General features: G+C 41.4%; 1 protein-coding gene and 1 pseudogene across 1 annotated transcript; both read left to right on the top strand.

Annotated features, from left to right (window-relative positions):
• Window positions 1-12,071: 12,071 nt before the first annotated feature.
• On the top strand, window positions 12,072-15,731 carry LOC113424774 (olfactory receptor 5T7-like; annotated as a pseudogene).
• Window positions 15,732-23,291: 7,560 nt separating this feature from the next.
• On the top strand, window positions 23,292-24,233 carry LOC113424773 (olfactory receptor 5M5-like). The gene has a single exon (XM_026686628.2). The coding sequence runs from the start codon at window positions 23,292-23,294 to the stop codon at window positions 24,231-24,233; it is 942 nt and encodes a 313-aa protein (XP_026542413.2).
• Window positions 24,234-27,268: the final 3,035 nt, after the last annotated feature.

The following is a 27,268-nucleotide window of genomic DNA, read 5'->3' as shown; positions in this document are numbered from 1 at the left end:
TGAGTAAGTTAACCAGCTACTAATTGAGCAAATCAATGGTAAAAAGCAGCAACAGCTGAAAGTCAAATCTTTTGGAGAAGACCAAATCCTATACAGCAGGCTTGTCCAATCCATGGCCTACAGGCCTAGATAGCCAATAATGTGGCCCCACAACTTTTAACATTATTATATGCTTTTTAGTGATTTTTAAAAGTGATATTATGTTATATATTTTATATATGGCCCAAGAAGGTTGGGCACCCCTGCTATACAGCATCCTTAATTTCTCTTGTTCTATGAGCTGGAACTATTGAGTGGCATGCAGATAATCTTGAAAAAGAAATGCAAGGATCATTAAGCCAAAGGTAGCTCAGTCCTGGGAAAAGAAAAATAAACAATCTGAGAAATAAAAAAACAACCCCACCTTGACAATGTTTGGTATAAAAGGGGCAGAAGGATCATTTATCAGGTTTCAAGATTCTTTTATTCTACCATAGTGTTGTGAATCAATAAAAGTGAATAACCTAAATGCAAATTAGGGGTTGAAAACCTGCACACTTGATTGGTCCTTATACAACAACTTGGGATTGGGCCAGAACCAGTCCCTGATTGGCCACTTTTGGGACTGTCCTTATTGGTCAGTAGTTGGAACCTGTTGCACATTTTCATTGGTTAATAAGGCAGCAGCTAACCCTATAAAAGGGTTACTGCTGCCCATAGTATTGCTCTGTTCCATTCTGATTCCTGTTATTATTAAAGAGTTGAAGTCACTGGTCAGATGTCTGGTCTCCTTATTCTCCAAACTTAACACTGGCGACGAGGATGGGATGCGGAGACCGAAGAGCTGACTAAACCTACAGAGCAACCTACAGAGCACGTGGTCAAACACGCACCATCAACGGCAACATGGCCAGCGGTGCCATACCACCCGCTACATTCAATCCAGAGACCGAAGACTGGGAGGCCTACATGGATCGGTTCCAGATGTTTCTGGAAACTAACAATTTGAAAGATGCAACAACCGGCAAAAAAAGAGCTATCTTTCTAACGCATTGTGGGCCAACCGTGTTTAAAATGGCAAAGTCGCTTGCCAAGCCAGCAGAGGTAAAAGAAATGGACTGGGACGTCCTCGAGCCGTTACTACGGGCTCACTACGCACCCTCCGTACCAACCCTAGTAAGAAGACACGAATATTACCAGAGGGATCAACGGAAGGGCGAAAGCCTTGCCAATTACATCGCGGACCTCCGGAACCTAGGAGGCCTCTGCGGGTTCGCCGACCTGGAAGAAGCCCTCCGGGACCGTTTGGTTCTGGGCCTAGAAGACGGCACTATCCAGAGCAAAATTATGGCTAAGGGGACATCAGCCTCACCGATGCCCTTAAAGAAGCCTCAGCAGCAGAGGCGACAAAGAAGTCAGCAGCCAAATCGCCGCACCAACGCACCGCTACGTAAACTCGCCACTGATACCTCACCTCGCTCAGAGAGACACCCGGTATCAACTCACCACGAAGACCTAGAGTCCCCGTCCGACAGCGATGAGGAAGAGGTCAACCGACTTTGAACGGAGAGAGAGCAGTCCTCACAACACTCATTTCGACCGTGTGCCGGCTGTGGGCGAATCACCCACGATCCGGCTGCAAATTCCTTGACGCACTTTGCCGCCATTGCGGGAGCGCGGTCACATCACAAAGGTTTGCAGAAGCAAACAGAACTCCAAACCCCGACAGGCGAATTCCAGTCTTCCAGTTCTTGGCACACACCGAGAAAAAGTGAACCACTCCTACAGAAACAAGCCGTCCACCACTTCCACCAGGCGTGAGGAAACCAGGCGGGAAGAGACCCACCAAACAATCACCATAGGCCACGCTACATCCCTTGATGCTGGGAAAATCCGAGTAAAGGTCGCCATTGAAAACAAACCTTGCGTGATGGAGGTAGACTCGGGATCTTCCCTCTCTATGGTGTCGTGGAAAACGCTCCAACAGCTCCTTCCAACGATTCGCCGCCAAGACCTTAACCCTCAGAGGGTTATACTTAAAGACTACCAGGGCAACCAAATTCCCGTCGTCGGGTCCCGCAGATTCCAGGTCACATTCAAGGACCGCACCGTCGCACTACCACTGACTGTCGTGGATCGAGACAGGCCTAGTCTTCTAGGCCTACAATGGTTCAGGCTGCTCGGAATCACTGTAGCCGGAGTCCACAAGGCAGAAAGCGTCGATTGGGAGGAAGCACTCGTGCAAGAATTCCAAGACGTTTTCGCGAACGGACTAGGCAAGTATAAGGGGACCCCAATCTCGTTTAACTTGAACCCTGAAATAGCACCCATCCGCCTTAAGCCGCGTCGGGTGCCGTTCGCCTTAAAACCTAAAATCGACGAACAACTCGATAAGCTGATAGCGCAGGGCGTACTGGAACCCACCGACCACGCCTGTTGGGAAACCCCAATAGTAACGCCTATCAAGCCTGATGGGTCCCTAAGAATTTGCGGAGACTACCGGGCCACATTAAACCACGCACTGCAGCAAAGTGCTTATCCAGTACCGGTAGTGCAACACTTACTCCATTCTCTGGGCGGCGGGAAAGTTTTCGCCAAACTAGATTTAGCCCAGGCGTATCAACAATTGCCTGTAGACCCAACCACAGCCGAGGCGCAAACGATCATAACACATAGGGCGCATTTAAATGCAACTGGCTCCATTCGGAGTAAGCGTCGCCCTGGAATCTTCCAGAGCTTAACGGAAAGGTTGTTACAAGGGATAAAAGGTGTTGTCCCATATTTCGACGATGTACTCATCGCACACCTAACAAAGACATTTTAGAAAAGCGACTCAGAGAGGTTTACGAAGATTCCAAAATGCAGGCCTCAGAGTAAAAAAGATAAATGCCACTTATGTACCAAAAAAGTAGAATTTTTGGGATACCTCCTGGACAGCCAAGGAATTCATCCCACCGAAGACAAATTACGAGCAATTAAAAAGGCACCCACTTCTAGGAACAAGGCAGACCTACAGGCGTTCCTTGGACTTATCAATTTCTATAATGTGTTTTTACCTTACAAAGCAACGGTAGCTGAACCATTGCATAGACTATTAGACAAAAAAGCAACGTGGGTTTGGGGACAACGGGAACAACATGCTTTCCAACAAGTAAAGAAATTGCTAACTTCTGATTCAGTACTTATGCAGTACAACGAGACTCTGCCGCTCACTATCACGTGTGACGCATCACCCTTTGGGGTTGGGGCAATTCTGGCCCACGTGTTACCAAACGGAGCAGAAGCCCCCATCGCGTTTTTTTCGCGAACCTTAGCTAAAGCTGAACGAAATTATAGTCAGCTGGCCAAAGAAGCTTTAGCTATTGTTGCTGCAGTTAAAAGATTTCACGAATAAGTTTATGGCCGTGCATTTACAATAATCACTGATCATAAACCGCTACTGGGGATCATTGCGGGTAATAAACCAACCCCGTATATATTGTCCCCCAGAATGACTCGTTGGTCTGAATTCCTGGCGGCCTACAACTACACTTTGCAGCACCGCCCGGGGAAATCGATTCTCCACGCCGATGCATTGAGCAGAACACCGCTCCCAGACGCTGTTGTGGATCCAGCCCCAACCCTCTCAACACTACAGATTGAAACTCTACAGGCACCACCCTTGACGGCTAGAGACATTGCTTTTGAAACGAAACGTGACCCAGTTCTGCAACACATACTACGCTGGGTTGAACGGGGGTGGCCGACGGACCAAATTGCACCTGAATGGGCGCCCTTCAAAGCCCGCCAAACCGAGCTGTTTTCCCAAAAAGGCTGTATCTTGTGGGGCGATCGAGTTGTAATCCCTGCCAAATTGCAACAGACTGTGCTGGCGGTATTGCATGAGGGACATCCGGGCATTGTGCGGATGAAATCACTCGCACGCAGCTACGCTTGGTGGCCGGGAATCGACAAAAGAATCGAGGCCTGGGTCGCTACGTGCCAGCGTTGCCAGGACGTCAGCAACGTCCCACCGAAAGCAAGCCCAACCGAATGGGAAACACCGAGGGGACCGTGGTCCCGTATTCATATTGACTTTGTGGGGCCTATCAAAGGTCACACTTTCCTGATTACTGTCGACGCCTATTCTAACTGGCTCGAGATTCATCGAATGCACACAACTACAACCGACTCAGTTATTAATAAATTAAACAGACTATTTGTCACGCACGGGTTTCCGGACGTGTTGGTCTCGGACAACGGCCCGCAGTTCACTGCATTGCCCTTTGAACAATATCTGGCTGATCGGGGCATCCGCCATGTGCTGACCTCGCCCGCGCACCCTGCGGCGAATGGACGTGCAGAACGCATGGTACAATTTGTGAAAAAGACCCTGCATAAAATGGAATTTGGCAACATCGGCGAGAAAATCAATCGAATCCTCTTATTGCAGCACATCACGCCCCAGCGTGACCAACAAAACACCCACTGAACTTCTTATGGGGCGGAAAATACGATCGCACCTTGACCGGCTCCACCCGCTTTCGCACCAGAAAAACCTTTCGGCTCCAGCAGCAAATGCCGGGAATTTAAGGTAGGCGATTTAATCTTTGCCAAAAACTTTTCCGGCGACCCGTTATGGATACCCATAACCGTTACCCACCTCACCGGGCCTAGATCTTACCGCCTGCTAACAGGCGATGGGAGGGTGTGGAAACGCCACATAGACCAACTCCGATCGAGATTACCACCCAGCGGCCATGACTTCCCGGTTCAACAACTCAAGGGGAGGGAGTATCGAGGGAATTGACTTTGATACAACTAATAGCAGGTCACGGGAGCCCTACAGCCCAGCGAAGCACCGGAATGTGAAGCGGGGAGGGAGTTGATGTTTTCAGGGAACTTTAATACGGGGGAAAACGAACTGCAAAACCCCGAAGAAACACACAGCAGCACTGAATCGCTGTGCAGCTAAATAGAACTTAACAATGGTCATCCAAACGCTCCACGGAACCGGACATTGGACAAAACCCGGTGGAGCCTCGGAAATCATCCAGGCAGACCAAGCGGCCTGCCTATCTTGAGATTTTATCACAGCTCCCCTCAAGCGGAACCCAAGGGGGAGGGGTGTTGTGAATCAATAAAAGTGAATAACCTAAATGCAAATTAGGGGTTGAAAACCTGCACACTTGATTGGTCCTTATACAACAACTTGGGATTGGGCCAGAACCAGTCCCTGATTGGCCACTTTTGGGACTGTCCTTATTGGTCAGTAGTTGGAACCTGTTGCACATTTTCATTGGTTAATAAGGCAGCAGCTAACCCTATAAAAGGGTTACTGCTGCCCATAGTATTGCTCTGTTCCATTCTGATTCCTGTTATTATTAAAGAGTTGAAGTCACTGGTCAGATGTCTGGTCTCCTTATTCTCCAAACTTAACACATAGCACAACACAGTAAAGGTTCCCCTTGCATATACGTGCTAGTTGTTTCTGGCTCTAGCGGGCAGTGCTTATCTCCATTACAAAGCCGAAGAGGCAGCGCTGTTAGAAGATGTCTCCGTCTGTGGTCATGTGGCCGGCATGACTAAATGCCGAAGGCGCATGGAACGCTGTTACCTTCCCACTAAAGGGGTCCCTATTTTTCCACTTGGATTTTTACATGCTTTTGAACTGCTAGGTTGGCAGAAGTTGGGACAAGTAATGGGAACTCACTCCATTACGTGGCACTAGGGATTCAAGCCGCTGAACTGCCAACCTTTCTGGTCGACGAGCTTAGTGTCTTTGCCACTGAGCCACTGCATCCCACCCACCCACCCCCCACAGCACAGTAGCATTCCTGAAATCCTTGCTGTTTCCTGACCTGGCCTATTTTGAAGGGCTGACAAGAGCCCAGGGACATGCTATAAATCAGCATAGATGTGCCAAGAACATCTTTGCTTAGTTGCTGTGCCTGCTTATTATTAGTAAAATAAAAGGAGAGTTTGTGATATACACAACTGGGCTTTCAGAAAGAAAAAAAAACTTTTTTTTAAATTCAGATTGTACCCAGGACTAAACACTTTGAAACAGGGCCCAATCTAAGATGAGACTAATCAGCCTGGGAAAAACATAAATAACTAACATTTTTGTTTGTCAGGAAATGATGACATTTTCAAGAAGCATTAACAATCCTAAGCAACGGAGACCGCATTGTTTCAGAAGAACTGATGTAGGCGTAGAGGCCGTGGGTGTTTAAATCCAGGGTTTTAAAATTTATTTGAAAACTGCCCACAATGTTGCTCCTTTAGGTTAAAATTGTGTGATATTTGCAGATGGAGCTGTTCCTACAGTAAAGATGCATCTTAGCAAACTCCTGACCTAGAGGTTGGGGCAGTTTTGTGGAAGGATGGGATTTACAAATTAATAAAAAAAATATGTTTTGTTATCTGTTGTCAGGATATTCTTGCTTATGAGCATGCTAAAAATTTCTAGATTACTCTGCTATAAACAGCACACTGTGAAGAGAATTACTGGAGAGATGGATAGAAACAGTAGTCTGTTCTGAAATGTCACTGTGATAAATAAGTGGAATGTTTGTATTTTCTTATGAAGAATCAAGTGACATTTGTGGGAAAATCTGTTATTTAAACCAAGTTTTTTCATGTGCTTAAATATACACAATAGCAATGTTCCAATATGGCTGATATTTTGATTTTGATATCAGCTTTAGCAGTTCCCATGCATCATCTGGAAGAACCTATGCATTGCAATGACTAGCTAATATCTCATTTAATATACAACTTTTGTAAGCAAAAGTCTGCTCTAAAGCATTGTGACTTGAAAGTCCATGATTACTTTAATCCGGGTGATGAGGACACAATTTTATCTATTATGTGTCTCCTTTTTTCCTTGCTTTTTTTGCCTTTTGCCATCCTGACATGTTAGAAAGCTGGGAGTTGCAATCATTTCTACAGTCAGCATGTCTGTTTGCAGAATGGGAAAGCCTCACAAAGCTTGGATCCTTTCAGAGAGATTGGATTTCATCTTGTTGTATTCACAGAACTGACGGAAGTCCCCACTCCGGTCCGCCGTTCTGGCGGGAGCGCCGATCCCTCCCATTGGCTGATGCCGTTTGACAGCCGGCTATAAAAGGAGCTGTCAAACGGCATCAGCTGTTGCTGCCAGCTGATCTACCTGTTAGCCTCGGCAGCCGCGGCAACCCTTTATTCACAGAATAAAGCCTTTTACCGTTCGCTCTGTGTTAGCCTCGTATCTTCCGCCGCTCTACAACACATCTCATCTTCCAGGTAAATGTACATCTGTCAGGTTCAGAACTATGAACTGATCAGCTATTTAATTTAATTAATTTAACAACAAAAAACAAGCAAACAAAACAAACAAAAAACAAAACTACACATTGTATGTATAATGTATATCGCTGCATGAAATCAGCAATCACAAAATATCTGGTCTGCAGAGAATGATCAGTAAATCTGCAAACCTGCTTTACTCGGAGTATTCTCTACGAGATTTATTTCTGAGTAGATGTGTACACAAAGTAAATATCTCACTTATACAATAGACCTGCCCTGCCTTGAATTAAAAATGGAAAACAGACAGTAACCAACCAAATAAAACAACAAAAAAATGCCATGAAACCAAGGCTACACCACAAAATAATCTCAACCATTACATTACACAAAAGTTCATCCAACGTTCTGCTTGGTGCCAGGAAAAGAGCCAATTTCAAGGCTTTGCAAAAAGCTAACAGGGTCTATCCACATCTTGAGGGATGAGTAAAGAGCTGGGGTGGGATTCAAATTTTTTAACAACCGGTTCTGTGGGCATGGCTAGGTAGGCATGGCTAGGTGGGCATGGCCATGTGACTGGGTGGGCGTGACTTCTTTTTTTGCAGCATCTCCCCTTTTTTGCCTCCTGGGCATCAGGGGAGCCTCCGGGGGGTGCATTTTTGCTCCCAGAAGGCTTCCCTGTGGCTCAGGAAGGCAAAGAATGGAGCTGAGGGGTGCGCAGCTCCCCCTGTGCTCCATTTTTGATCATCCTGGGCCTCAGGGGAGCCTCCTGGGGTGGCATTTTTGCTGTCAGGAAGCTTCCCTGGGGCCCAGGAAGGCAAAAATTGGAGCATGGGGGCGCAACTCCCTCCCCCCGTGAGCCCCCCGTTTGCCTCCTGGGCCTCAGGGAAGCCTCCTGGGTGAAGCAGTAAGACGGCAAGTGGGATCCCAGCACAGCTGATCATCAGAACAGCTGATCGTTGGGAGGGGGGAAAGAAATACCTTAAGGAGTGACTGGGCAGGGGAGAATGCAGTCAGCAATGTTGGGCATGCGCACGATGTTGCACATGCACGATAAGGACTGACTGCAGGGAGGGGACGGGCGGGCAGAGAGGGGCGGGGCCACCCGGGAGCACAATTTGCCAGTTCTCGGAACTGCACAGAATCATAACAACCAGTTTGATAGAAACGGTCCGAACTAATAGAATCCCACCCCTGGTGAAGAGGCCTGTTCATGTGACTAAAACGGCATGAATCTGAGGCAGGGATGGAAGAAAGTATACTTGCCTTGCAAGCTTTGGTGGGACAGGCAGAAATGGTTAGAGATAAGTGGTTTTGCAAATAACCCAAATAATGTGGCTTGGAAATCATGACTATTGTCATGACATTACATGTGAACCAGTCACTTTTGCTTCATCAAGAATCCATGGATAAAACAAACCATGTTTTAGTGGGATATATGAAACCACCTCCCACTTGTTGAGTCAAAAAGTAATATCCTATAAATTCTTTTTCCATCTGCATCTTGTCTGTAAACTATGTCTAGACAATTCACACTAACTTTTCAAGAGATAGACAATTTTGTTGTCTAGTATGTGCACTGCCAATGGGACTTATTATAATCCATGAAACACTCTGCCTGTACCCCCCAGGGTATCTTAGATTTTCTACAAGCAAAATATGCTAATTTTCTGAGAATAAAATATATGGATCCTTACCTTTTGAAATGTTGCATGCAATGAGGCTGTATCAATCTATTTGTTGGACATGGAAGACTGTAGACAGGCCCCTTGTGTTTCCTGTGCCTGCCATTTCTGTGCAATACTTTGGTAAGTTGAATAATATTTCTAACAAATAAACATTTCATCACAAAGGGAAAGAGAAGACAGTTGAAACTTAGAGATTAACATAGGGCTTGTACAAGCAAGATATATAATTGTTTAAAATTATATTTGTTAAGCAATTTTGTTCATAGAAATGGCATTTTTCTCAGATAAAACTGCATCTGCTCATCAAAATGTACATCCTGCTGAATGCAGTAAGCATTCTCTCTCTCTCCCTTCCTCTTCCTCTCTCTTTCTCTCTCTTAGTGTGGGTGTGTGGGTGTGTTTGTATGTATGAGGTTATGCCATGATCAACTTTCTGTAGTACAGCATGTTCATGGCTACCTATAAGGCTACAAGCTTCACTTATAGTGGTGGTCTTAAATGTATCTTAAGTCTATCATGTGTAGTTAAACTCTGACAAAAAGACTAGGGTTATAATCTTATTTGCAAAGAGATGGATGGCCACTTGCCACAATATACTTCTCTTAAAGCATCTCATTTGTTTATCGGCTTTAATTGAATGGAAAAATCCATCGGCTGAAACCTTTAGAACAACTTTCTACAACTTTCTTTTATTCAGCGAAAACCATTAATAGTCAATTCATCTATGATGACAACATAGAAATAGAATAGAATAGAATAGAATAGAATAGAATAGAATAGAATAGAATAGAATAGAATAGAATAGAATAGAATAGAATTCTTTACTGGCTAAGTATGATTGGAGAGACTTGAACTTACTATTTTGTGCCATGAATGACTTCGCAGCAGAAATAATGCAGTAAGTTGTCATCCTCCAAGATTCAACTTTTTTAAGTATGTCAAAACTGTTACTGGACTGAAGTTAGAAAACATTGATATAACATTGCAAAATAACTACTGCCAAAATGGATAATATTTTTGTACCTAATATAATCAGAAAACAGCTTTTAATTAGTATAAAGCCTGTAAAAACGATCAGTGCTGACTAAATTTTAATTGGTATCGGATTTTATATTGGTGAGAAGATAGTCACCAGAAGCTAAAAATGATGGTAATTAAGAAATACATTTCTTTCATCCTTTTGTTAGGACACAGAACAAGACAAACTGCTTTAGTTGTGCTTCCAGAAACAATATTTCATCATACCTTCTTCTTTATTTAATATGATTAAGAATGTATTTCCCCTTCTGGTCCTACATTCTAAAACAGAGAATGATTGTGCCTCATGTCAGATTAAACCATAATGGAATGCATTTGTTTTGGATGTAAATATAAACCCAGTCAGATTTAAGTCATGATTAAGAAATATCCTCTATCCCTCCATTTATCCAATCTTTCCTCTTTCTTCTTTCAAGCTACTCACTGTGCATCTTGGTCAATGAAGTATTGAGTGGGGAGGTGGGATTTATGAGTGGATACATGCACATATTTTCAATGGAGATAGAAGAGTTCGGGATCTTGGTGGTAGAACACGAAACATCTTGTCCCCAGAGGCAAGGTAGGCCCCCACTCTCCTAGCCTTTCAGAAGACCATCAAGACTTGACTCTACCAACTTGTTTAGAGGTCATACAATCCTGAAGGTAGTTGTTGGGTTGAAGAGGCTCCATCTCCCTTTTAACTTTGCAATTGTCCTTTTTAACTCTTTTAATATTTTTTTTAGATTTGTTTTTAATTATGGCTTTTATATGAGTATATTGTTTTATTTGAAACTGCACACCCAAAAATTTGAAAAATTAAATAAAGAAATGAATAAATAAGCAAATATAAATTTAAAAAAACTTACGCAATAATGAAGCGCTCAAGGCAACACATAGAACACGGAGGCACTCTATTACTGTACAAATGTTTTATTCCTTACATTTGTTTAAGCGTCACATATTATGCATGCATACATGCATGCTTACTGATTCTCACTTTCCTTGTTTCCCTGCCTTTTTTCTTTTTTTGCCACTGGTTGCCCAACTCTTCTCCTCATCCACCCCCCATTTTGTTATCACTTGCAAATGTTGACAATGCTCTTCTTATCAGGGACAATGGTTGATCTGAGTCTGATCCATGATAGTAATGGGAAAATGATGTGCAGCTGTATCCCTGAAGTGGGGTCCCTATCAAGCCATCAAGGTAGAAGAGGTCTTGCCCACCTTTCTCAGTAGTGGGTAAACACTGGGAGCCAAGTCCATGTGATATATTCTGGAAGAGCTCACTGCAAACGTTTATGTAACATGCAGCCTGTTAGCTTGGAAGCCATTTTTCTTCAAGGTTTTTGGGCTGCCACTTTCGGTGCTTGGGAATTTGGGTGGGGGATTTCAAAGAGCAGTGGAAGATTAGCCACAACAACATTCCTTTCTCAGAAAGTCAAGGACATGTTACTCTGCACCTGGAGGGGAGTTCCTGGGGATAGTCTCCAGCTGGAACAAAGTAATGATTGGACCATGTGATGAACTACTGGGTGCAGGGATTGGATTTTGGATTTTCTTTGGGCTAGGGAAAACCCGGAAATCTCAGATTTGGGTTTTTCTCAGATGTGCTAATATGACATCTGGATCTTTGAGAAGATGACAGTCTCGGAGTCTTTTAATTTGGAGGTTGTTAGTTGGAATGCTGACATAGCCAGCAAAAAAGCTAGAAAACTCAGTATTTGGAACTGGATGCCATGTCAAACTAAAGATTCATATTATTTGAAATTTATAAAGGTTTTCTCCAGTATTTTCCCACTTTCTGGAAATTAGCTATCAGTCTTACTTTCTTTGTCCCTTCAGCGTGGCCTGCATGTGATACTGCTGAATAAAATACTACTCTTCTATGATATGGATTGTTAGCATTAACGGGACAGATAAAACAAAGCAAAGGAGCCTTTATGTGCAGGAACAGGTCATGGGTTTCTTGGCCTATATAATTTACTAAAGCACAACCAAAGTAAACCTATGCATGAAAAAAAAATGTCATCATCACACAACAACTATTTAATTATAATTTTGTTTCATTCTATTTTTGTTTCATTCTATTTTTGTCTCCAGAGACCTGATTCAATAAGGATGGATCTGCAGAATAACTACACAATGGTAACAGAATTCATCCTACTAGGATTCACTGATGAACCCAACCTGCAGATAGTTCTATTTTTTTTGTTTCTTGCCATCTATCTTTTCACTGTGACTGGAAGCCTCGGCCTAATTGTGCTGATCAGGATGGACTCCCACTTGCACACTCCTATGTACTTTTTCCTCCTCCATTTATCCTTCACAGACCTCTGCTATGTCTCAGTGATTGCCCCCAAGATGCTAGTGAACTTCTTGGTAGATCATAAAAGCATCTCTTATGCAGGCTGTGTCGTTCAGCTCTTTTTGTTCACTGCCTTTGTGACTACTGAGTGCTTTATTTTGGCTGTGATGGCAATTGACCGATATATGGCTATTTGCAACCCTCTCATGTATCCTGTTTTTATGTCCCAAGAACTATGCAACTGTCTGGTTGCAGGATCATATGCAGCTGGTGTTGCAAATGCAGTGCTACAGACAGTGTGTATATTCAGATTATCCTACTGTAGATGTAACATCCTCAAACATTTCTTCTGTGACATCCCTAAACTTCTTCAACTTTCCTGCTCTGAATCCCACCTTTCAGAAACTCTGTCTGTCTTTGCATCAGGAATGGTTGCAATGACCTCTATTTCAGTCATTATTATTTCATATCTCTGTATTTTATCTGCCATCCTGAAGATCAACTCAATGAAGGGGAAACGTAAAGCTTTCTCCACCTGTGTTTCCCACCTAACCTCAGTGGCTTTACTTTATGGAACTGGGACTTTTACACATATCCACCCCAACCTGAAATCTGGGCAGGGTTTTGATATGGTAATTTCCCTAATTTACACATTAATCATACCTATGTTGAATCCCCTAATCTATAGCTTGAGAAATAAGGAGGTGAAAGAAGCCATTAGGAAAGTCACAACCAGCTAACTGTTTTATCTTTTCACCAATGACTCTTGTTATCCTGAGAAAACTGAATCTGTTTTAACCACTTTCTACAATGGAATGAAGACCTGGGAGGGGGGGTTTCTTAGGGAAGTCTTCAATGAGTTTCTTTTTCAATTATATCGTGCTGCTCATTCCAGACCTTGTCTTGTATCTTTCTTTTTAACAATAGTTACAGAACAGTAATATATTTTGGCAATTTTTAAAAGAAAGAGCTAACTGTAGAAAGTATTACACATTTAAAAATTAGACAAAATTTTCTCTATGCTTTGAATAAAAGAACCCTTCCTCTCCCCATATTAACATAGTTGATCAGTCTTCCCCAGTTTGTACCCTTGAGATAGATAGGTTGACTACAATGATGCAATGCCTTCAGCCACTCAATACTTGGCGGGATGAGGACATGGCACAGAACAGAATTTCATGAATCTTGGAAAAACTGGTGCATCATAAAATAAGGTCTCACATACATTACTTAATGGTTAGCCCTCATGCTCCAAAATATCTTGATCACCCATATCATTCACTTTAGGATAGGGGAAATATACAACAGATGCAATTATTTTTGAAAGAAAATCAGTTCTAGTCATCCATTTTGCTCTTTTTCATTTAAGAATTTATTCCTCTTTGGAACAAACCTCTGAGCATTTCATTCTTGATGCTTTGATTTCTGAAAACCAAAATGTTTTCATTGATGATGGGAGGGTTTGACTTCTGGCAATTACCTAGATAATCCCTGCAGTTTTCTTGGCAAGGTTTTCCAGAAGTGGCTTGCCATGCTTTCTCCCTAGGGCTGAGAGAGAGAGAGGTCATCAAGCTGGCTTTGTATCTGACATCGGACTAGAACTTATGGTCTCCTGGTTTCAAGACCTAACCACTGTGCCAAACTGGCTCTCTTAATTGCAGATATATTTACTCATTGATTCATTCATTTGCAACTGTTAAAGTCTGCAAAGCTTGTGACTCCTAGGCTCTGGGGCATATCCATGTCTTCAAGAAAGAGCCACAGGATCAGGGCCAATGTTGAGATCAGATGAAGTGTGGTATTCCAGAGGACAGGCTCTGCAACAGAAAAGCCACTCTTTCAAGGACCCAATCCATAAGACATTCTTTAAATGGAGGGATCAGAAGATGTGCCTCCTCTCTATCTACCGAGACAGATAGAAACAATACTTTCAACTTTTTAGAAGGACTGCAAATAGTACCATATGGAAATACCCCTTGGCTTTACTGAAAAGATAGACATAATGACTGTGTTTAAAGTCTCACTTAGAAAAACTGTAATAATTTCATTTCTGAATAAAAGGATGTTCAATGTTTTTGGCATCCCTAAAGTTGGAATGCTGGTTTGGTGAGGGACTCCCAATGGAACAACAGAGAGCGTGAAAAAGATTAAGTACACATAGTATCACTTACAATAGTCACCTCCAATAGTTATTTTTCCACCAAGGAAGCATTTATCAAGTTCTGAGATTCATTTGATATCAACAAGGTCAAATAGGATATTCCAAGGGAGTAGAGAAAAATAGCCTGATGCCCAGTGTAGTTTAATTGCTGAGTTTCATCAGTCTTGAGGATTCAAAAGGTCACACCCATGAGATATAATTGCAGTATATTATTGTGCTGTGCATTATTCCACTACCTCATTTCAGTTGGAGCTTGCACTGCTTAAAACAGGTAAGTTTTGCTAAGATATTTGTATCAGCCAGCGATTGGTGGAAAATGAAATCATTACTATTCTAACTTGTAAGAAGCAACACATCTGCACTGTTTACTTTCTTCCTTTTCCCAAATAAGGAATTTTATTTGACAGAATTACAATAGCTGAAGAAAGAACATCTGTTTAATGATTTTAATATAAAGCCAACTTTTGTAATAGAAAAGGATAGAGCCAGGGTAATCTAACAGTTACCTTACCATCATAAAACTGATGGAACCTTGTGTTATTTTACATTTGCAAACTCTGGAGCAAGGGTTGGATTGAGATGTGTTTACCACATGAGCATTGTTCCTGGTTCCTTTTCTTTCTCATTGGTATAAATTGTGTATATCTCTATGGCTTTGTGAGCTCAGTGGTTCAAACAGCATTAACTTTTACACTCTCTTTCTGTTCCTCAAATGTGACTGATCATTTCTACTGCAATGACCCTCCACTGTTTGCCTTGTCCTGCTCTAACACACGTCCTAAAAAAATCCAGCTTTTAGTCTTGTCTGGTATCAATTTAAGTAGTTCTCTCTTGACAATCATTGTCTCTTATGTCTACATTCTGTGCACCATCTTTGGAAACACTCTTCTGGGAGAAGACACAGAGCTTTCTCCACCTGTGCCTCCCACCTGACTGCTGTCATCATATTCTATGGCATGGGTCTCCAACCTTGGCAACTTTAAGCCTGGAGGACATCAACTCCCAGAATTCCCCAACCAGCCAAGCTGGCTGGGGAATTCTGGGAGTTGAAGTCCTCCCAAGCTTAAAGTTGCCAAGGTTGGAGACCCCTATTCTATGACACCCACTTCTTCATGTACCTGAAACCAAGCTCCACTCACGCCCTCAGTTATGACAAGGTGGTGTCAGTTTTTTATGCTGTTGTTATCCCCATGCTGAACCCCTTATCTATAGCTTGAGAAATAAAGAAGTGAAGGAAGCCTTGAAAAAGGTGTTGGGGAGGAAATGTTTTTTTTTTATAGTGAGACGCCTTGCAAACAATGCTTGGTCTTGACATGTCCAATAGTGGGCACATGGGCCAAACATTCATGAGAAAAATAAACTGCAATAAAACTTTAGAATTTTCTAGTGTGAAAAACTGTCAATTTCAAATGCAATTTACTCATTCTTCATAACAAAGGCAATATGGCCTCAATTGTTTCATTCTGTGATTAGCCGTGAAAAAATGCCATAACGACCCACGTTCTATGCAAATTTGCCACAGCTCGGAAACCCCTGTTGCACCGTAAAATAAAAAGTCTAACATAAGAGGCACTGAGAGAATTAAAAGACTGCCCTGCATCAGAAAACCCATAAAAGAAACCATCTCTAGTCCTTGTGAGATGGATGGGGAGGCCTTGGACTGGTTATTGGTTTGAGAAGCATGAAGTGGTGGAATAGCCATAACTAAGAACCTGTGCTTGCTGCAGCTGCTGAGTCACAACCAAGAAAGAAGACCCCATGATCGTCATTCAAATGTTTCATGATAGAGCTGGAATTTACAGAAAGCAAAGTTCATTCAGGTACCTGAATGCTGACAAGATGTAACAGGCCTTTGTAATGTGTTAATTTCAATGGCTTCTGCTTGTTCACATAGCTACTTGTAAATTAACAGCTTTGCATTTCAATAGCTCTGTGCCATTTCGGATACTGCATGGAACCTTCCCCTTCAGCCACTGCGATGTGGCATTAATGTTTTCTAACTGTTGCCTCTTCTTACCAGTGGTGAGAGTCAAATTTTTTTACTACCGGTTCTGTGGCCGTGGTTTGGTAGGCGTGGCAGGGGAAGGATACTGTAAAATCCCCATTCCCTCCCCACCCCACTAACCTGCTTTCCAGCCCCCTTCTCCTGTGCAGGGCAACAAAAGAAGACCCAGCCAATCATCTGGGACTTGGGAGGCAGAGAACAGATGGGGGCGGGGCCAGTCAGAGGTGGTATTTGCCGGTTCTCCGAACTACTCAAAATTTCTGCTACCAGTTCTCCAGAACTGGTCAGAACCTGCTGAATACCACCTCTATTTCTTACCAACTATTAATATTCTAATCTCTGAAATTATGGGAAGGCAAACTGTAAAGCAAGTGAAATGGAATTGCAAGCTTACAATTAATCTGGTCGTAAAATGGGACAAGGTCGTAACATGGGACAAAACTCACTTAGCAAATGTCTTGCTTAGCAACATAAATTTTGGACTCAATTGTGGTGATAAGTCAAGGACTTCCTATAATTTATATTCCATATACAATTTGTCATTCTTTTGTTCTTTCTTTCTGTTCAGTAGAATTGTTTCTGTTATGTACATTTAGAATGTGAGCCTTTCTAAACAAGTTATTTGAATCCTTTGCTATTTCTTAATAAATTTATTCCCGACTGGGTGATACATAGGAGGAATACATGATGTTTTTGAGAATAAAAAGGTTTAACTGGCCACTCCCTTACAAGAAACAGGTTTGGTGTAGTGGTTAAGACACTAGACTAGAAACTGAGAGACTGTGAGTTTTAGTTCTACTTTAGGCACAAAGGCAGCTGGGTGACTCTGGGCCAGTCTCTCTCTCTCTCTCTCTCTCTCTCTCTCTCTCTCTCTCTCTCCCTCTCCCTCTCCCTCTCCCTCCCTCCCTCCCTCCCTCCCTTTGCCCAAGGAAGGAAGCAATGGCAAACCATTTTGGAAATTCTATTAAGAAAACTGGAGTTGGCCAGGCAGTTGCCAGGAGTCAACACTGACTCAAAGTTGCACGTACACATACACAAACAGAGAGAGAAGGGAGGGTGTAGTTGAGAGAAGGACAGAGAGAGAAAAATAGTAGAGGAGAAGGAGATGGCTGGTATATAATAAAGAAACAGGAAAAAAGACTAAAATGCCAATTTAATTAAACACAGAGGAATAGTACTGTGTATGCATCACTTTCAAAAGAAACAATTTATCATATCCTACGCTATCTTCTCATACAATATTATTGTTAAATAAAATTCTGTTTGTTCATGATTGACTTGGCTTTAAAATTAAAAAAGAGGCAGTATATAATGTTCGGGGGGGGGGGGGGGGGGGGGGGGGGGGGGGGGGGGGGGGGGGGGGGGGGGGGGGGTGGGGGGGGGGGGGGGGGGGGGGGGGGGGGGGGGGGGGGGGGGGTGGGGGGGGGGGTGGGGGGGGGGGGTGGGGAGGAGGGGGGGATATAAACACTCCACACACACACCCCACTCATCCATATACAAATGCATATCTAAAGTATCGGAGTTCCAAGAAAAGAACAGACAAGATGCCCAAAAGCACAAGAATCCTAAATGAGAATAAGATCCAAGCTTAATATATGGATTCCAATTAAATCCTTACGAGGTGGCAGCAAAAAAAGTATAAAGAATAGTTTTATTTCTCTTTTCCCCCATCTTCCCCCACCCCCCAAAAAAATATGAATTGGAATGCATTATACTACTTCTGTCCAAAAAAATCTTCATTTTAGCACAGTGACAACTGCAATTACTGCTGAATTATCAGAAATAAAAGAAAAAGAAGAGAGCAGTTCCACAAATTCATTTATGCTTTTCTGCCCTAAAGAATAAGCATACTTTTTGTAAATCAACTACATTGTTGTGTTAATTCCAGATTCAGAAATATTCTGCCTGTCTTCAGATTTCAGTGACCATAAAAAGACACAGAAATCAGAAAGGAAGAGAGCCAGGCTTAATGCAATGATTCCACTGTAGGGATGTGCATTGGATTTGTCTATACTCCAAATGGGAAGCAAATGGGATTATATAACCAGAGGAGATGAAATCCAATCTCACTGGAAGGATCCAAGCAAACCCTGGAAGCTTTGTGGTGCTTTCCGTTTCTGTAATCAGACATGCTGACTGCAGAAATGATTGCAACCCCCAGTTTTCTAACATGCCAGGATGGCAAAAGGCAAAAAAGTAAGGAAAAAAGGAGACATATAATAGACTTACAGATAACTAGAGTTGGAAGAGACCTTGTAGGTCATCTAGTCCAACTCCCTGCCCAAGCAGGAGACCCTACACCATTTCTGACAAATGGCAGTCCAATCTCTTCTTGAAAGTCTCAACTGATGGCGCTCCCACAATTTCCGAGAGCAAGCTTGGTTTGATTGTTCTCACTGTCAGAAAGTTTCTCCTTATTTCCAGGTTAAATCTCTCCTTGTTCAGTTTCCATCCATTATTCCTTGTCTGGCTTACAGGTGCTTTAGAAAATAGCTTGACCCCTTTCCTCCCTGTGGCAGCCCCTCAAATATTGGAAGACCGCTATCATGTCTCCCCTTTACTAGACTAGCCAAGCCCAGTTGCTGTAACTGTTCTTCTATGTTTTAGTCTCCAGTCCCCTAATCATCCTGGTTGCTCTTCTCTGTACTTTTTCTAGAGTCTCAACATCTTTTGGTGACCAAAACTGGATGCAGTACTCTAGGTGTGGTCTTACTAAGGATTTACAGAGTGGTACCTCACTTGATCTTGATTGTATCTCTCTATTAATGCAACTTAGGATTGCGTTGGCTTTTTTGGCTGCTGCTGCACACTGCTGGCTCATATTTAGCTGGTTGTACACTAAGACTCCAAGATCCCTCTCACAGTTACTGCTATTGAGCCTGATTTCACCCAGTCTATATGTATATTTTTAGTATAAAACTATGTTCTAATCACATGGAATAGAGTAAGCATGGGCTTTCAAGTCACGGTGCTTTGGAACAGACTTTTGCATTCCTTTTTCAAGACTATCTCCACACCACTCGATAGTTCTAGCTCTTAGCCAGAGAAATTAAGGATGCTATATAGCATGAGTCTCCAACCTTTTGACTTGCCTGGACCTCATTAGGAGAGGAGTGAAGGTCTTGGACCACATATAAAATGTATTAAATAGTATCACTTTTTAAAACAAATCACAAAAAAGTAAGGTTAAAAGTTGTGGGGTCACATTACTAACTATCCAGGCCTGCAGGTCATGGATTGGACATGCCTGCTGTATAGGATTTGGTTTTCTCAAAAATATTTAAGTTCCAGCTTGTTGTCCATCTTACTGCAGTTTATCTGCCCTTCTTCATTAATTAGGAAGCTGCCCTTCTATGGCGCCTAAGAGAATCAAAGGTAAAACTTTCGTGTTTAGAAAGATTCATTCCTTGAACTATTACTAGATCCTAGTAAAGACAGTTGTCAACATCAGCATATTGTATGTGAAAAGAGAACAAAGAACAATGTTAGCTTCTGAACACCTTGGCATCTCAGAAAGTATAGCCTTGTAAGTATGGCTCTAGCGCAATAGGATCAAAACAAGCTTAAAAAGTATCTCCTGTTATATTCAGTTATCTGTGTTCAGGATTTTTTTTGTACAAAGTAGTATTTAATGAGACCAGTTATCTCTGGCAGTGTTTGCATTCTATGCACAAATGTGCAGCCAAAATGGAGGCAGCTGCTGTTTTGCTGAGCTAGGCAGAGATCTTTCAAAAAAATAAGTCAGACCTCATCAGGAGAACCTCATCAGAGACTTGGCTTAGGAAAATGGTGTCTGGCTGTTTCCTGTTTCCATTTTTCCTCCAGTCACTGCTTGTTAGTAAATATATTTAACCACTATCAAGGGAGAAGATTATTAAGCCAATTGCAACACTGTATATAATTATGCGGTTTCCTATATAAATGCTTGATAACAACTGTGCTTCAAGGGTACATTGGACTACTCAGGTAGGCTCTTAACCTCAGAGCATTTCATCTATATCTATATATCTATTTATCTCTATATCTGTCTCTATCTATCTATCTATCTATCTATCTATCTATCTATCTATCTATCTATGTTTTCGTAGATTTTCACGGATACAGGTATGTAGGTCTAGGTGTGTTTGGGTCTTTTCCCATGTAAGATTAAGAGTATCTTGATGATGTTTCAGCGAGGTCCCACTCGCCATCCTCAGGCTGGTGCTTTCAGCTTCGTGCCAGTGCAAGCAGTGTGTGATCGGAGTTGCCGTCTCTCTATAAATACTGGTGGTGGGGGCTGGTGTGCTGGGCTGGTTGGCTGCGCTGCTGCCTCTTGCTATATATACATAGATGTATGTATGTATGTATGTATGTACGTACGTATGTATGAAATCAACTTACTCTAGCTTCAGAAGCATATATATTGGTAGTGTTTAAATCATCAGAAAGTTAAAAAAAGGCTGCAATAATTCATTGTTTTTTAATAATACTTTAATAATTCATTTTTGCAAAAGCTAAAATTAACATTTAGTGGTGGCTCTTTTGTACATTTTGGTTACATGTAGTCCTGGAAGGAGAAAATAGCATAGCCTTGTCAATTTCACCATTTAATTTTTTTAAACAGTGGTCAGTCCATCCGTCTACCCTTCCTTCCATCAGAACATTTGGAGGAAAAACAAAACCTGCCTACTCATTGTTCCACTGGTGAGTTTGTAAAAATATTTTGATCCTGGAGGGCAGCAATCAATGTCAAGGTAAATAAGGCCTTCTACCTTTCCTTCAGTCTTTCCCAGCATTAGAGCCTTCTCAACACAACTAGGTCTTTGCATAAGATTGTATTCAGAGTACAATCATTTGAGACTTTGTGCCTTACATGCGAATTCTTGATTTATTTGTTCATCCATTTCTTTAGGGGGTTGTTGTTTTGTTTTTTGTTTTGGCTATCCATGGCATTCTCAGGTTTCCAATACCAAAATGTAAGAATCAAATATTCTTCTTATCCTGTTTCTTCAAGGTCCAACTTTCATTCCATATAATCTCACACAGAATAATATGTAGTATTTTGTAGGAATATATGTAGGTATTATATTGTAGGCATATTCTTTTCCAAAGTCTTCAGGATGCCCCACCAATACTACTCTGCATTTTAATTATAGACTGTTAATTTCCTGTTGACGGTTGATCCTAAAAGGCAGAAGATATTCCCCAAAATTTTCACTGCCAATTTATTTATTTTTATTTATTTATTTATTTGATTTGCCAATTGTTTACAAGATAATAAGTATAAATGTATACATAGTTGTGAATACATGAAATGGTTACATATAAGAAAAATAAAAGAATAAGAGAAACAATAGGACAGGGACGGTAGGCACGTTGGTGCGCTATGCACGCCCCTACAGACCTCTTAGGAAAGGGGTGAGGTCAATAGTAGACAGTCTAAGGTTAAAGTTTTTGGGGTTTGGGGAAGAAACTACAGAGTCGGGTAGAGTATTCCAGACATTGACCACTCTATTGCTGAAGTCGTATTTCCTGCAATCAAGTTTGGTGCGGTTTCCTTTGAGTTTGTATCTATTGTGTGCTCTTGTGTTGTTATGGTTGAAGCTGAAGTATTCATTGACAGGTAGGACATTGCAATGTATGATTTTGTATACCATGCTTAAGTCAGACCGAAGACGGCGTAATTCAAGGTTTTCTAGTTCTAGAATTTCAAGTCTGGTGGCATAAGGTATTCTACAGCGAGTAGAGGAGTGGAGAACTCTTCTTGTGAAATATTTCTGGACTTTCTCAATTGTGCTAATATCAGATACATAGTGTGGGTTCCAGACTGATGAACTGTATTCGAGTATTGGTCTAGCAAATGTTTTGTATGCTCTGGTTAGTAGTGTGATATTACCAGAGAAAAAGCTACGTAGGATTAGGTTAACAACTCTTAATGCCTTTTTGGCTATGTAGTTGCAGTGTGCTCTAGCACTTAGATCATTAGAGGTGAGTATTCCAAGGTCCTTTACAGAGCTAATATTTGTTCTACCAACAGCAAATGTAAATGGTATAATTCAAAAAGTGTTAAAATATGAGTGTCAATTGTTTCCAAAATGACTATGAGACTTAATTAATGTGTATAGAGGCTGTGTTTCTGCCTGGAAATTGAAAGAATTGTGGTTCCTTATACAAAGGAAAGATAAAAAGAATAGATGCAAGTACTATAGACAAGTTTATTAAATATGCCTAGGAAAGTGTTAACAGAAGTCTGATTGAAAGGGTGAAGAAAAGATAATGAACAGGATTTGTGAAAGGTAGTATAACTACATTGGGACAAGATTGTTCCAGCCAAAAGTTTTGCTTTCAGTTTTAAACTGAAAAGAGTATGAAAATGTGGAAAAAATGATTTGATTTAGAGAAATTGTATTATTTGTTTGTTTGTTTTTGTATAGCGCCTTTAATATTTTTACAAATAACTCAAAGCAGCAAACATTTCCAACACACCTTCGTCTTCATCTTTTTCCCACAACAACACTGTGAGGGGAGTTGGGCTGAGAGAAAGAGAGAGTGACTGGCCCAAAGTCACCCAGCTGGCTTTCATGGCTTAGGTGAAACTAGAACTCACAGTTTCCTGGTTTCTAGATTGGTGCCTTAAACGCTAGGCCAAGCTGACTCTCAAGTTCAATAATAAAGTGAGTGAGCTTGAATTATAAACTTCAGTGAAGCATATTTAAATCATCATAGTGTTATTACCACAGGTGCAGGGTACCACTTTTTAGATCAACAAACATTAAATATTTATTTTAAAATAATTCAGTAAACATCAAACATCAATATAGTAATCTTAATTTCTTCTTTCTTTCTTCAAACCCTTGGAAGGAAAAAATAAAACAAGGACGGGACTACATGATTGGACAAAATCAGACCCAGGTGACTGAATTCATCTTTTCAGGATTCACAGAGCATCCAGAATTACAAGTTGTTCTCTTTAATATATTCTTGATGATTTATATCATCACACTGAGTGCAAATCTTGGAATGATCCTGTTGATCAAGATGGATCCCCAGCTGCATACTCCAATGTACTTCTTCCTCGGCCATTTGGCATTCTTGGATGCCAGCTATTCTTCAACCGTTACGCCCAAGGCAATGGCAGATTTTTTAGCTGACAAGAAAACCATTTCATGGGCTGGATGTCTTATACAATTTTTTATGTTTGTTGCATTGGTGACCACTGAATTGTTTTTGCTATCAGTCATGGCATATGATCGATACGTGGCCATTTGCCATCCATTGCTTTATTCCAGAATTATGTCCAAAAAGTGCTGTGTTTCCTTGGTAGTTGGCGTCTATAGCTATGGATTTGTGAACTCCATAATCCAGACAGCATTAACATTCCAATTATCCTTCTGTGGTCCAAATTTAATTAACCACTTTTACTGCAATGACCCACCACTTCTAGCTTTATCCTGCTCTAACACTCAGCCAAAAGAAATCCAGCTTTTTGCCTTGAGTACTATCAATTTAACTGGATCCCTCTTCACAGTCATCATCTCCTATATCTATATTCTGAATGCCATCTTTAGAAAACATTCTACTAGCGGAAGGCACAAAGCCTTCTCTACCTGTGCCTCCCACCTGACTGCTATTGTGATTTTCTATGGCACCCTCTTCTTCATGTATGTGCAACCAAGCTCTTCTCATTCTCTGAATTATGACAAAGTAATTTCTGTGTTTTATGCTGTGGGGATCCCCATGCTGAACCCCCTTATCTATGTTTTAAGAAACAAAGAAGTTAAGGGAGCCTGGGGAAGATTGAAGATTAAGAAGTTGGTTTTTATAATATGACATGTATATATGTGCCTATTTTGCAGCTTTTTATATCTTGCTCACTCAACCAACCATGCACTAGGTAAAGTGCAACGGATTAAAATTACAAAATTAACAATAGAAATGAGCCCATTTTTTTAAAAAAATAGCAATAATAAATCAACCCTCTCTTAAGACAGATATCTGTAAAATCAAGCTAAAGTTGAAGGCAAGGTAATAAAAATGTCTTTAAATGGTAGCATGCGTGCATTCATTCGCTCACTCATTCATTCATTTATCCATCCAATTTATATGGCCAGCCATCTAGCCAAGAAACTTGGGGTGACAAAAAATAATAATAATAACTACATTAAAACAGAAATCAATTAAAAGCATATTGAGGCTCAATAAAAACACAGACACAAACCATGGGACATGTGCACCCATGCTACAGCTCCCAAACTTACTCATTTGTTTTCTTAAGGTTATTAAAGATGGGGCTTTACAGATCTTTGTGGGTTAAGAATTCCAAGGTGTGGGCAGAGAAAGCCTAGCATCTCGTTCATGCCACCTCCTTAATTCGTTTGTGTGTGTGTGAGAGAGAGAGAGATTCTTAACAGGTTTTGTTAGGATTTTTTTTTCCTCTGAAGAGGAGGATCCAATCGCTGCAAGTAGAACTGAATGTAAGATAGTGCTGTCTCATAGGACCATATAGGTCAGTGGTGGCTAACCTTTTTCAGCTCCCGTGCTGGTAATTGCCAGCACCCAGAAGGCAATGCATGCTGCCCCCCATCCCCCTGTTTATGTGCGTGTGACCCCCCACCTCGTGTGCAGGACTTCTGAGCATGCGTGCGTGATTTCCCGCTTGCACTCTGTGCATCTCTGCTCATGTTCGCATGATTCCCCCTCATGCACTGCACATCTACGCATGTGCATGCATCTCCCGTGCACCCTCCTCCACCCCCTGTGCATGCATGCCAGATACCTGAAAATCAGCTGTTGGGCGGCAGTGCGCATGCTCATGTGCAGTGGGGCTCTTCCAGGCAACCTCTCGCGTGCCGGCGGAAATGGCTCTGCATGCCACTTCCAGCACACGTGGCATATGTTCGCCAACATGGATATAGGTCATTACCAGTACTTGGAGTTGGGTCTTGAAGACTAGTGGGATCCAATGCAGTAGTTTCAGGAAAGATGTGATCCTGCCATTGGCTTACCATGAATCTTGCAGCTGCATTTTAAACCACCTGCGGTTTCCAGGTGCTCTCCAAAGCCTGCCCTACTTAGATTGCATTACATCCAAGTGATGCTCAAAGCATGAATGATCAATCCTGACCATAGTGGGTCACACGAACCATAACCATAGTTTCTATGATGACCCCTAACTCATGCCCCAAGTCCTTTGGGGGGGGAAAACAATGTTTCTGGATCTTTACTGATGAATGATTTGGATTTGGAGGCATTTAATTGGGCATTTAATTTTCTATCTGATAGACGTTGGTCAAGCCATTTCCAGTTTGGTAATGCATACCTGAATATCATCAGAGCCATTGGGCAGCATGCAAATAAAATAAATAAAAAAATCTCATCCTACACAACAGATGCCCCCTCCCCCGATGGTTTCATACAACATGGCAAGAAAAAGCATGGAGGAGAATGTTCAATCCTGGGACAACCAGAAGAACCAGAAGGATCTCTTTCTTCATCCCTATCCTGACAAGCTTCATCCACTAGAGTGACTGACACCATTTCTATTCCGCAATTAGATCTCAAGATAATTAATTTTCTCAAAGTTGAAATTGAGTTGTCATCACTTTCCCAAGAAAGTATAGGTTGGAGATGGGGGGTGAATATGATCAAATATTTCTGGATCAGGAAGGCAACTTCAGGTACCAACTGGAAATCTATTTTGAAACATATTACTGAATATAGGGTGGGAGTGGAATGGTGATTCCTTGATTTACTGAATGTAAAACTGATTGAATACAGGATAGAAGGAACCTTTGTAATGTAATAAGAAAGAGGGAGGAAGGATAATTAGTTTATTATAACTGCTTCAAAAATTGAAAGTAACATTTTTACATTTCTTTTTTAACTGCTTTTTTACACTTTTAAAATACCTTTTCTAATTTCTCTTTATATGTTTATCTTTTATTTATGTAAACGAATATGTATATATACAGTATATGTAAAACAGAGTTTGAATAAATTAGAATATAGCTTTTTAAAATTCTCTTCTGTCTCATCCCCAACTTCCTCTTTCGCCCCCCCCCCCTCCAGATTTTTTCACTTCCAAAACCAGCGGTGACTCCGGAAGAGACACTCACTCAATAACATTGTGTACATTCTCACATTTGGTTATGATATCGTCTCTATCTCAAGCTCTAGAAAAGACAATCACAGATGGTCAGTGAGGAAATAAGGAATGAAAAAAACTGGAGTCTGAAATTTTCAGCACAGTAGCAGATTTGTGCAATCTAACATGAGAAGCACATTAATCTCAGTTAATCAATAACTTTCTCACCAACAGTGTTATGTTGGGATGGAATAGATGTTAATATTCCCACTCAAAATCAGAATTATGGAGGGGCTGGGGAGGAGTATTGACATATAATGAGAACGTAAGCTTATCTCACTTTTGTGTAGTTCACATAAATTTCATGTGTTCTTAGAAAAATTAAGACAAAAGAGGAACATCCATTAAGATATCAAGCTATTGTTATTTAAACAGCAAACGTTGGTAGAAGAATACCATGGATCCATAAACATTACAACAGTCATTTATTCTGAGGGAAGGAAATCACATTTATCACACATTGCCTTCTTTTCAATAGAGAGCAGAAGGAAGCTCACCTAAAAGTGAGAATGTCAATTAGGATTACAGAATTGGACTGTTGCAACATTGCATTATAAGTACAGTTACATCACAATGTATATGTGTTCTAATATCTAATAAGGCATGGATGGTTCTAAAACAAAAGCAAAAACCTTCAGCCTCCCCTTTGCCAAGTCCCAGCAATTTTCTTGGCAAGGATTTCAGAAATGGTTTACAATTGCCTCCTTCTTAGAGCTGAAAG

Source organism: Notechis scutatus, chromosome 1 (assembly GCF_049901735.1).
Source record: "Notechis scutatus isolate UNSWTSFEM ecotype Mainland chromosome 1, rNotScu1.2, whole genome shotgun sequence".
Classification (NCBI taxonomy): domain Eukaryota; kingdom Metazoa; phylum Chordata; class Lepidosauria; order Squamata; family Elapidae; genus Notechis; species Notechis scutatus.
Note: the sequence above shows the minus strand (reverse complement) of the source record. Positions and strands in the feature narration are given on the sequence as shown.